This window comes from Typha latifolia, chromosome 4 (genome assembly GCF_019914945.1).
Source record: "Typha latifolia isolate L0001 chromosome 4, TyphaL0001v2, whole genome shotgun sequence".
Lineage (NCBI taxonomy): Eukaryota > Viridiplantae > Streptophyta > Magnoliopsida > Poales > Typhaceae > Typha > Typha latifolia.
The window spans coordinates 17,486,532-17,499,655 of NC_133089.1; the positions used below are offsets into that span (position 1 = coordinate 17,486,532).

The 13,124-nt window shown below is 39.1% G+C and overlaps 2 protein-coding genes across 2 annotated transcripts; both read left to right on the forward strand.

The window, feature by feature from the left end:
* Positions 1-5,122: 5,122 nt before the first annotated feature.
* On the forward strand, positions 5,123-6,334 carry LOC140786039 (UPF0481 protein At3g47200-like). Its single transcript, XM_073134199.1, has one exon. The coding sequence runs from the start codon at positions 5,123-5,125 to the stop codon at positions 6,332-6,334; it is 1,212 nt and encodes a 403-aa protein (XP_072990300.1).
* Positions 6,335-8,324: 1,990 nt separating this feature from the next.
* LOC140787109 (UPF0481 protein At3g47200-like) lies at positions 8,325-10,801 on the forward strand. The gene is made up of 2 exons (XM_073135879.1): positions 8,325-8,395; positions 8,995-10,801. The coding sequence occupies exon 2, from the start codon at positions 9,063-9,065 to the stop codon at positions 10,623-10,625; it is 1,563 nt and encodes a 520-aa protein (XP_072991980.1). The 5' UTR covers positions 8,325-8,395; positions 8,995-9,062; the 3' UTR covers positions 10,626-10,801.
* The last annotated feature ends 2,323 nt before the right edge of the window (positions 10,802-13,124 follow it).

The following is a 13,124-nucleotide window of genomic DNA, read 5'->3' on the forward strand; positions in this document are numbered from 1 at the left end:
ATAGGCGATCTCCAACGAATACATTGCCAATGGTGAAGAGATCGATTGAGAGCAGTGGAGGAGAAGGGGACGGGTGGAGTGGAGATATATATAGGAGAGAGGTCGCCGTGGCTGTCGTGGTCTCGACCGGTTTGAGTGGGCGTTACAAAATAGAGTAACAGAAAAACAAACTATATTTTTAGCCACAAAAGTTCTGAAAATTTTGGGAGAAATTTTTTAATTATGTCCGATCTCCGTAATTCTTTTTACAGGGCTGATTGAGAATAACCCTCTCTGACGTCTCTCCCACGATATCCACCATTAGTAGGCCATAAATTGATTGATGTTAACTTTAGTTTTCGAGTTGGTCCCATCCTCTCTCACCCGTTCTCATAAGAGCAATACGATATTTTGTGCAATTTTTTTGTAAAATATAAAGCTTGATGTACAAACACTGGAGGTGTACATCGTTATTTTAGGATTGATTCCTAGAGTGTTCAGTAAAATGTACGTCCAAAGTCTAAAGTAATGGGAACATATCCCTTCCTCTAATTCTGGAGCATTCAAATAGCCCCCTTATCACGTAGAGTCCTCCCTCACGGTTCTATAAATATCATTCATGTGTTTCACTCTCTCTCTCTCTCTCTCTCTCGCACAGACACACACAATTGTGTTTTTGTTGTCTGAGTAGAAGACGAGCTCACTAAGGTATGCCTCTTTCACTAATTAGGATGAACAATACGATCAAATATTCACATGACATCTCATATATATATAAGATCTTTAATATTTTAACTACTACTCTCTTCTTAATAGTAATCGATTATTGATATGCTCTCTTTGGAGGGTTTTCGAACCACATAAATATGTGCTTCCTCTATTTATTATTATCTTTTTTGTTTTTGAAAGATGAAAGTTTAATAGTGTCTTAATTTCATAGAAATTCAAATCTGAGTCAATATTGCTGCCTGTTATGTTTATGAAAGATGTTATATAGAATATTCTCTGATAAAAAGGAATACAGTGTGGTGTTCGTTAGGATAAATTATAATATATTAATGCTATTTATGTTAAATTAGATAATTACAAGCTCCGCCCACATAGGAAATCGATTTGCATGCTTTATCCCATGCATCAATTCTCAGCTACTGGGAAACAATTTCCTTAAGATTAATTCGGTTATTCTATGAACCTAAGTTGGCACAGCTCTCTTCTAGTTAAGTGCTGGTGGTACAAGTAATGCTCTTAATTAGCAGTATATAATTAAGTGTGATCGAGCGGTTTACATACCTGGTGCTATCTATGCGAACTGGGGAGCAGCCGATCAGTAATAATTAATAAAGAATGAGAAGGTTAAGCCGACACAACGGACAAGAGATGCAAAGTGCTTCGGAGTTATTATGGTGCGATTTCATTAACGAAGAACAAGATGAAGAACATCAAATAGACATAATCGATTTCAATAATGAAGAACAAGCTGAAGTACATGTACTTAACATCAATAAATATAACAACCTAAACTTTTGAAAATAGTTAGTTTATAACATATTTGTGTTATAATTCCTTTTTTTTTCAGATATTACTTATATGTACCTCTAAAGTTCATATTAGATTAGAAAATATTGATATCTTGAATTATGGATAATTTATAAATAAATTATATTTTAAAAAATTGAGAATCACGACAATAGTGGAATTATAATATATTATATTAGAATGAATCAATATAAATAAATACAGATATAAGTGAGAATTAGAACTCAATTTAAGAGGTAAGTTTTATTTTTGAAATGTAATATTGCAACGTGCTACTGTGTGACTTTGGCGGGATTAAAAAATATATTCTTAAATTTTTGTCCGTTGTGACTTTGATATTACTCAACAGCTAGTAAAAAAGTCAGTATAACACTGCAGAGATACCTACTGTGATACTAGATGGATCAGCTATCTATAAAAGTATCGGACACCAACTAGATGATAAATAATAATGCGACGTGGCCATAGGTTAGAGTACCTATTAGAGATATTATGTCATATTTACAAATTTTGGTGATAGTAAACTTTTATAGATCAATTATTATTATATTAATTTATTTAATATAAAATATTATGAATGATTTATAATTTAATTTAATATATAGATTTTAATTAAGTAAGATAAAAAAATATTTTTCAAGAGGGCTTATGTATCATTAAAATATATTTCCTATTGTGTTGGTATGTATCATTAGACATATTGTTAGTAATGTAGATTATTTGTTGGGCGTCTAGCTCATAAAAATTTATTATTTTGTAGGAATTTAAAAAATTGATTAACAGAACGTTGAATATTAAGGACATTTCGGCTGTGCCAATCAGAAACGTATGTCTCATCCAGAAAGCGCCCCTCGAGAGGCTGAAAACGCTCAAAAGTCGTTAAGGGGGAATTTCATTCATGCAAGACAAGATGAAGATCATCAAATAGATATAAGTGAAGACTTTCTGAAATCCATCCATGATCAGGTCAGCCGTCATAGAAAGGTACATAATATCCCGTGCACAATTTATCGAGTCCCAGATGAGATCCGATCAACTCATCCGAAGGCCTACACACCTATGGCTGTCTGCATCGGTCCCTTCTTCGTTAGCGAACGATCTGATAGAAATATGAAACAGATGGAAGACTACAAGTGGACTTGTGTGAGAAAGTTGATGCCCAAAGGCGAATATTATGGCTCGCTCAAGGCCTGCTTAGCAGCACTGAAGAATCTGGAGCCCACAATCCGAGCCTCCTACTCGGATGAGATTTATATGAGCAGCGATGATTTAGCTCAGATGATGCTGCTTGACGGATGCTTCATTCTCCATCTACTGCTAAAGTATTCTGAGAGGGGCAGGAAAAGCACAGGAAAAGATGCCATGGAAATTATCGGTAGACGCTGGATCTGGAACTTAGTGACATATGATCTGCTGTTGTTGGAGAACCAAATCCCTTTCATTGTCATCGTACACTTATTCGTACTGCATAAGAACAATTATTTGCTACGATTTCTTGACGAGCCACTAAATCTTGATATGCCAAGAAAAAATCTCGTGGATTGCGGCCTTGCGCTATTCAGCAGTATCCATCCACACAGAACAGATAATTCCTTGAATGTTAGTTACCATGTTGTGCGCCATCTGCTCCATTTGTTTTACCTGTCAATATCTAACTATGTCGACAGTATCGTGGAAGTCGACATGCATTGCTCCTCCTTAGTCGATGTATCTAAACCACCACGGTTTATATTGGAATCCTCCTCAGTCGGTAAATTTAAAGAAACACCGCATCCAGGGACCTCTTTGCCCTCCTTATTCAGTGCATTGGAAGAAACACGGCATCCAGAGACCTTTTTGTCCTCCGAAGTACTGCATCAGATACTTAAATCCTTCGGGCTGAACGAAGTTTCCTCCCGAGACGGTGCATCGAAGGAAACACCGCATTGGATACCAAGTGCAAAGGAGCTCCAAGATGCTGGAGTCAAGTTCAGGAAGAGTAAGAATGCCAGGAGCATCTTGGACATAAAGTTCAGCAACGGAGTCATTGAGATCCCACCTCTTGAGGTGCATGACTACAGCAACTCCATGTTTCGGAATCTGATAGCCTTCGAGCAGTGCTACCCTCACGTCTCTTGCAAGATAACTGTCTACGCTGCTTTCATGGATAACTTACTCAACACTCCTGAGGACTCGAGGCTGCTGCACCTGACTGGAATTCTCACCAACAGGATGACTGCTGACCAAGACGCAGCTCATTTCTTCAGCCACCTATGCAGTCAAGTTCACTATGCATTGTTATGGTGTGTGTGCTATGGTGTGCACTAGGCCAGATATTTCACAAGCTATTAGCATTGTTAGTCGATATATGCATGCTCCAGGAAAAGGGCATTGGCAGACTGTGAAATGGATTTTGAGATATATTCATGGTACAGTGGGTGTTGGACTAAAATTTGCAAAAGATGATAGACTTGGTCTACAGCTTACTGGATATGTGGATTCGGACTATGCAGGTGATTTGGATAAGCGTAGATCCACTACGGGATATGTTTTTACACTTGCTAGAGGGCCGGTGAGTTGGAGGTCTACCTTACAGTCGACTGTTGCTCTATCTACCACAGAGGCTGAGTATATGGCAGTGACAGAGGCAGTGAAGGAGGCTATTTGGTTGCTTGGTCTGACGGATGACTTGGGTGTATGCCAAGAGAAGGTGCAAGTACATTGTGATAGCCAAAGTGCAATTTGTTTGGCCAAGAATCAAGTTCATCACACAAGGACAAAACATATTGATGTTCGGTTCCACTTTGTGAGAGAAATTTTGGAAGAAAAGGATATTTCACTTTGCAAGATTGGAACTGCTGATAATCCGACGGATATGTTGACAAAAGTAGTGACCAAGATCAAATTCCAACATTGCTTGGATTTGATTAATGTCACTCACTATTAACCAAGGTTGGTTTGGCGTCTTAGGACGCAAATTTGCAAGCGGAGCACCTTTTGGATGATTAAGTCACTTTGGAATGGTGGAGAGTGTTTTGCTGAAGTTTGAGTTATTCGCCAAGGTGGAGAATTGTTAAAAATTGGCTCAAATTCAGTTTTCAGCAAAAATTCAGCAATGTTCAGCTTTTCTGTGCCGTGCATTCGAACGCGGGCTCAGATAGAGAGCAGTCTGAGAAGCAGGCGTTCGAACGGCCCCAGCCGCGTTCGAACGCGAGCCAACCCGAGAGCAGACTTTCTGCAGGCGTTCGAACGGGCCCCAGCCGCGTTCGAACGCGAGCCAACCCGAGAGCAGACTTTCTGCAGGCGTTCGAACGGGCCCCAGCCGCGTTCGAACGCGAGCCAACCCGAGAGCAACCTGTTCTGCAGGCGTTTGAACGGGCCCCCTCCCGCGTTCGAACGCCCATTCAGTTTTGCAGTAGGGATACTGGGTGCGTTCGAACGCGCCCTGAGGGCGTTCGAACGCGACCCTGAAAATCTCCTTTTCTGAACCTGACTATAAATACTAAAGTTAGGTTTTAGGGCTGAGTAGTTGGAAAAACATTAATGAGGGTTGAGCCACCATTGTATTGAGAGTGATTACCGAGTCCCACCTGAAATCCGATCGACTCATCCGGAGGCCTACACACCTATGGCTGTCTGCATCGGTCCCTTCTTCTATTCCGAACGAAATGATATCAAACTAAGACAGATGCAAGACTACAAGTGGACTTGTGTGAGAAAGTTGATGCCCAAAGACGAATATTCTGGCTCGCTCAAAGCCTGCTTAGCAGCACTGAAGAATCTGGAACCCAAAATCCGAGCCGCCTACTCGGATGAGAGCACAGTGAAAACATTCCTCAGCGATGATTTAGCTGAGATGATGCTGCTTGACGGATGCTTCATTCTTCATCTACTGCTAAAGTATTCTGAGCGGGGCAGGAAAAGCACAAGAGAAGATGCCATGGAAGTTTTCGGTCGATGCTGGATCTGGAACTTAGTGACATATGATCTGCTGTTGTTGGAGAATCAAATCCCTTTCATTGTCATCGTACACTTATTCGTACTGTATAAGAACAATTATATGCTACGTATTCTTGACGACCCACGACATCTTAATAAGCCAAGAAAATATCTCGTGGGTTGCGGCCTTGAGCTATTCAGCAGTATCCATCCACACAAAGCAAATGATGCTTCCTTCTCTGATAGATACCGTAAGGTGCACCATCTGCTTCATTTGTTTTACCTGTCGATACCTCAATGTGCCGAGCCGGCACAATCCTCCCAAAACGCTCTATTGGAGGAAACACCGCATTGGGTACCAAGTGCAAGGGAGCTCCAAGATGCTGGAGTCAAGTTCAAGAAGAGCAAGAATGCCAGCAGCTTCTTGGACATAAAGTTACAGAAAGGAGTCATGGAGATCCCACCTCTTGAGGTGCATGACTACAGCAACTCCATGTTTCGGAATCTTATTGCCTTCGAGCAGTGCTACCCCGACACCCATTGCCAAATAACCATCTACGCCGCCTTCATGGATTGCTTAATCAACACTCCTAAAGACGCGAGACTGCTGCACCTAAATGGAATTCTCACCAATAGGATGACTGCTGACCAAGATGCAGCTCATTTCTTCAGCCGCCTATGCAATCAAGTTCACTATGCAACTGACAATATTTACCTCAGAGATTTGTGCGTGAAGGTGAACAAGTATCAAAGGCTAAGACGGCACAAGTGGAGGGCGGCCCTTGTCCGCGACTATTTTAGCAGTCCCTGGGTGATCGTTTCCTTTGTTGCTGCCAGTTTTCTGCTCCTCCTCACTGCTGGACAGACCTTCTATACAATCTACCCCTTTTATCACAAATAAATTTACTAGTTATGCATATATGCCATGGTATCTATATATATTTGTCTGTATGTTTTCTATTTGTTTGTACAATCTATGTGTTTGGGTGATGTAATATATTGAAATTTTCTTCTGTGACACAGAGTTAATTTTTTATTAATCAGTTTGATAAAGATCTAACGGTTAAGATCTTTAATTGTATAATAGGAATGAAAGATATTATCGGTTCAGTAGGTAATTTTTTTTAGAATTTAATTACATTTTATCTTTTTGATTATTTTTTATTATTTACATATATCTCCCATTAGTTTAAGATTAATTTAAATTAAATTTTAATAAATAGAGATAGAGATAGAGATAGAGAATTATATTTAAATTGAAGTTTATCTCCAAATAATAAAATTTAAATTATTTAATATTAAATAATATCTCTTATAATTAAGGCATAATTATATTTAAGAGAGAAATCTTAAGGGAAGAAAAAAAATGTGTAGAGCCTTCTTCCGTACCGTAAATTTAATTGTTTATTAATCAGTTTGACGAAAATTTAATGGTTAAGATCTTCAAAAGTATAATAAGAAAATTGGGAAGTTAGGCACACGTAATTAAATCTTCGTAACTAATATACTCTTTTTCTTACGTAATGTGGTTTTAAAATCAGTACCGGAAAATCGGTACCAGATATAAAAACTGACTATTATAGTCATTGAATTAAGATTTTAACTTTTAAAAGTGCACTGAAGTATTTGCCAATTAATTTCAGGCCAGTAAATCGTGGCAAATGTTGAAGCTGTCGAAATCCAAGTATTTGCGAATGAAGAGACAGAGGAAACGGTTAACTTGGCTCTGCTCTAAATTTCCATTGCAGTTGCAAATCTTATTTTGTTTAAACACTTTGAGTCGGATGTTTTGATTAAATCATACGTGTCAGTGACGTGATCGTTCCAGATTACTGGGTGACTAGAGAACCAAGTGTATCACCACTACAGAGAAGAGGTAAACTTATGCAATAAAATAACTTTTCCAGGACAAAGCCCGGCTTTGGTGTGTAATCGGACCGGATCGATTCGGAACCGGCCCGGCCTGCAGCCTTCGTTGCAAACTCGATCTGGGCTCGGGTTAGGCTTCCTCAGCGTGGCCCGAACCGAGCCGGAGTCCGGTCCGAAAATAAAATTGAAGTATATAAGAAAGCAAGCTCTTACAAGTTGAAAGTTCTGACTATGAAAGCCATATCGGCATCCTTACAAATCTTCTTAGTGGCACACCACACATTCAATCAAAACTCGAAAGGCTGGAACAGATAGATATATATATATATATATATATAAAAGAGAAAGCAGCAACATAACATTTGGCAAAGCACTCCATATGACAGCACTCTAATCATAATTAATAGTACAATGGGGTTAGATCATAAAGAATGTTTTTGTCCGGCTAGCAGTCAAGAGCAGGCAATCCACGATATTATCGCCCACAGATTGCTAAAATAGACGAACAACTCTGCGAGGTAATTTCTGTACATGTTGAGCAAGCAGTCCACGAAAGACAGCATATAGATAGTCGGCAGTAATTAATTTGGTGGCCGGGTAACACTGTTCCAAGGCAATCAGATTGATTCTGAGTCCTCTACTGCCTCAGTAATTCAGCCAGTAATATATGTGTTATTTCAGACGTTAAACCAAGAAATAATTCAGCCAGACGCAAGCAATTAGAAAGGAAGACTTTTTTTTTATTAGTGAAGATCGAAATAGACCATTACTTAAATATCATTAGATAGGCAGTCTTTTTTTATTTAGTGAAGAGACATAGTCATATATGACTAAATGCAATTAGATAGATAGTCTTTTTTTTGAAGACTTTTTTTTTCGCATGCAATTTGATAGGCAGTATTTTTTTTTATTTAGTCGAGAAACAAACAATCCCGAGCAATTGATTATTTTTATGTTGCCAATCAATCCGATAACGAAGGCGTGCTCTTTCTATATATACATACAGTAATGGTGTGTTTGTTATGGAGTAGAAGACCATTGAGCTCGCTCGCTAATTGCAATTTACTGCTGAAATTAGAACGGCAAACCTACGGTATGCTTCTTTTGGTAATTAGGCCTAACTATATGGTGAATATTCGAATGATATTTCATATATATATATATCATGTACGATAGGATTCAATTGTGAGGGTTTGCTGTGAAATTAGTAATTTAGGATGTGGGAGAAAGACAACATCCTTTCAGTACCTTGCTTTCTTTATAGTATCGATTATTGATATGCTCTTCCTTCGGATATTTCTCCAACGACATAAATTTGTGCCTCCTGTTTGTATTATTGTCTATTTGTTTGTTTTATGTTTGTTTTGGTTCTCGAAGGCATCATGCTCGTTGTCTGTTCTCTTTGAGAGAAAGTAAAAACTTGGCCAATTAATCCGATGGTTGCGATTCAAATCTTAGCCAAACATTGCTGTCTGTTATGCTTATGATGTATTAGATTTTCTGTGATACACAGAAAGACAGTGAAACTTTGTTAGAATAAAATTATAATATATTAATGCTAGTGATGCTCAATTGATAAATACAAGCCCCGCTGTATGAGAAATCTAATGCATGCATTCTCAGCTACTCAAACAATTTCATTCAGATGAATTTGTTATCCCGAGAACCTAAATTGTTAAAGCTCTGTTTTAGATTTCCGCAGGGCTAGTATAGAAGTGTGATCAAGTGATTCACATACCGGTTGGTTGTTGCTATTTAAAATGGCAGAAGCTTTAATTGGCGCCGCCTTATCACCAACAATCATTACCGTCCTAAAGAAGTGGGCCTCCAGAAGCGTGATCGACGAGACGAATGCCGTAGGCGAAAGAGGGCCTTTATCGCATCCGAGACAAAACCCTCGAGAGATTGAGAATGCTGGAAAGTTATTAAGGGAGAGGTGTATACGACTGATAGGCTACGATTTCACTAATGAAAGACAAGCTGAAGAACATAAAATAGATATAAAATTGCTGAATTCCGTCCATGATCAGATCAGACGTGATAGGGTACATGACATCCTGTGCACAATTTACCGAGTCCCCCCTGAAATCCGATCGACTCTCCCGGAGGCCTACACACCTATGGCTGTACGCATCGGTCCCTTCTTCTATTCTGAACAAACTAGTATAGAACTAAAGCAGATGCAAGACTACAAGTGGACTTGTGTGAGAAAGTTAACGCCCAACGACGAATCTTCTGGCTCGCTCCAAGCCTGCTTAGCAGCAATGAAGAATCTGGAGCCCACCATCCGAGCCTCCTACTCGGACGAGAGCACTATGAGCAAATTGAGCAGCGATGAGTTAGCGGAGATGATGCTGCTTGACGGATGCTTCATTCTCCATCTACTGCTAAAGTATTCTAAGGGTGCTGAGATAAGAACAAGAGAGGCGACAGATGAATATGACATGCAAGTTATCGGTAGATGCTGGATCTGGAACTTGGTGAGATATGATCTGCTGCTGTTGGAGAACCAAATCCCTTTCTTTGTCGTCATAGTCTTATTCATTCTGCTTAAGAGCAGCTATGGACCAGAAAATTTTGATGATGCAGGAAATCATCTCATAGCTTGTGGCCGCTGTCTATTCAACAGAATCCATCCAAGTAGAGTAGATGCTTCCTTTTCTACCAGATATGATCGAGTACACCATCTGCTCCATTTGTTTTACCTGTCAATACCTCAATGCGCCCAGCCAACCAAATCCTCCAGAAACGCTCTATTGGAGGAAACACCGCATTGGATACCAAGTGCAAAGGAGCTCCAAGATGCTGGAGTCAAGTTCAAGAAGAGTAAGGATGCCAGCAGCTTTTTGGACATAAAGTTCAGGAAAGGAGTCTTGGAGATCCCACCTCTCGAGGTGCATGACTACAGAAACTCCCTGTTTCGGAATCTGATCGCCTTCGAGCAGTGTTACCCTGACACACGCTGTCAGATAAGTGCCTACGCTGCCGTCATGGATTGCTTACTCAATGCTCCTGAGGACGCGAGATTGTTGCACCTGAGAGGAATTCTCACCAACAGGATGACTGCTGACAAAGACGCAGCTCATTTCTTCAGCAACCTATGCAGTCGAGTTCATTATGCATCTGACAGTAGTTACCTCAGAGAATTGTGCGTAGAGGTGAACAAGTATCAACAGTCAACATGGCACGAGTGGAGGGCAAACTTTGTCCGCAACCATTTTAGCAACCCTTGGTTGATCATTTCATTAATTGTTGCCACCATTCTGCTGCTCCTCGCTGCTGGACAGACCTTCTATACAATCTATCCCTTTTATCACAAATAAATTTACTACTTATGCGTATATGCCATGTATCTCTTTATATTTGTCGGTACACTTCCAGTGTTATTGTGCTTTTTTTATCTGATATATTTGTCAGTACAATCTATGTATTTCCGTGATTGTAACACTCCGTTCAAAATTTAAAAAAAAACCCTAAGTGAGCACATAGCGTTAGGACCATTTTGTTCGCAATGTCGGTCCTATTATATTTACTTCTTTTGAGTCTGTAGATGGGATGCCAATCCCGTATTTTTTGCATGTTTTTTTAGTGTCTCTTGGTTTCTTTCAAGAGCTCCTTTCGAAGCAATCTTGAGATTGCAATATTAGTGTCGTCGCAGCACTAGTTTGAAAATTTTCCCGCACATGCCTACAAAACTCATGGGCAACGTAACGCCCCACAAGACCTTTGATCCCCAAGTTGTAAAATTGGGGATGCTCATACTTAGTAATATAGGAGAACTATCGAGAAGCATTAAGTGAGCCAGCTTCGCATCTGAAGTGCCACAGGTTCAATGGTGTTCATTTTGCCCTCGATAGCTATTTTGCCCCTTTAAATTTCTTATTGTTGGCATGTCTTGTAACTTTTTTTTTTTTAATCAATAGAGAATCACAAACTTTTGCCAAACTATGTATTTTGCTTATCTTTGCTTTATCGCAATCCAAAACAGGTGCATTACTTGTGAAGAGAACGGCTGGCTTGACTTTGCAACTTGAAAGTTGAGTGTCGCGCAATCTTTATCCATCTCAAAGACTTAGTTCATGATAATGTGCTCACCCACATCACCTCTTTTCTTCCCTCCACCTCTTCTTCTTCTTTTTGGTTTCACCCCTCAGACGCCATCTTCCTCTCTGTCTCTCCCTCTCTCTGTCTGTCTGTCTCTCTCTCTTTCTTAATGTCGACGATGGGTTCCTCTTTGAGATCGATAGCTTGCTTGAGGCTTCTCCTCCGCCGCCTCCGCCACAGTCCAAGATCGAGGACTTTGATGATCAGAATAGGTGGGATGGTGCTTGGGGTCGGAGGAGAGCGTGATGGCAACGGGGAAGGAGGAGGTGGTGAGTAGCGCGAGCCGCGGCCTAGTGGTGCTCTTTGTGCCGTCTCACCTGAGCTTGGTATAGAGACAGCGTGCTGCCGCGGCCAAGGGGGATCCTTGTGCTTGCTCTCCGTCACCTCGATGTGACGATTTAGGGCGGGGTTGCCTCCGAGAAGTTCCAGCTCAATTTCATGCTATTCCCATTTTGAAGGTGTTGTTTCCTTTTAGCGATGGCATTCCAAAGTTATTTTGTTCATGTGGTATAGCAACCTTTAAATGTGCTTAATACACTTGTCTCTGTCTAAATCTCTTGAGAATGTTAAACATATGTAATATCATAATTCTTTCCTCATAGTATATTTGGAATAAAACTTCATAGTACCCTATTCCTTGTATTTTGTCATATCTTAGCTCTTGATTCTTAAGGTTGATTAAGATGCAATAAGTTTGTGCCTGACAAACTTTAGTTGGGTTAACTTCAATTTCTTTTGCTTTGATAGTGGAGAATTGATCTTACGTTACTGCATGTAAATATTCATGTTCATGATTTTCAAGTTCTACACAAAAATTTCTTTGACAGCACATACTCTAATATGTTGTACTATGGTACACAATTTCATGTGTTATTTTCACTAAGTAAATAAGACTTCTTATACTACCGTTCTCTTCCATCGTTATTGAAACTATGTTCTCCTTTCTTAATTGCCTACTACAAATATCTATCTGTATACCAGTGAGTATTATGATTGCTAAGGCATTATATTCACCATTTAAGCTTCCAAAATGAATCCATCTTATCACAGTGGTATCATACTAGAACATATGGAGTTTTTCTGTCTAAAATAAATTTTGGCACCTATATCCATTTACATATGCATCTAAACTAGTTCATCCATCTAATGTGATTATTGATTGTTTAATGTCTTAATTTCTAATTTGTCCTTCTAGGATCTTTTAGTTGTCATCATTTTCTTTTATCTTAAATTGATAATAATTATAGTTTGATAAACTTGAGGATAATATTTATGGTTATTTTAATGACGCCTCAAGCCTTAGCACAGCTATAACAGCTCTATCCAATTAATAAACATAAGAATTCTAGGATCTTTTAGTTGTCATCGTTTTTTTTTTATTTTAAATTGATAATAATTATGGTTTGATAAACTTGAGGATAATGTTTGTGGTTATTTTAATGATGCCTCAGGCCTTAGTACAACTATAACAGCTCTATTCGATTAATAAAGATAAGAATTCTAGGATCTTTTAGTTGTCATTATTTTCTTTTATTTTAAATTGATAATAATTATGGTTTGATAAACTTGAGGATAATGTCTGTGGTTATGTTAATGATGCATTAGGCCTTAGTACAACTATAACAGCTCTATCCGATTAATAAAGATAAGAATTCTTAGATGAACCTACCCATACAAGTAACGGTTGTCAGTATGATTATTTAATTAATCAGTGGAAG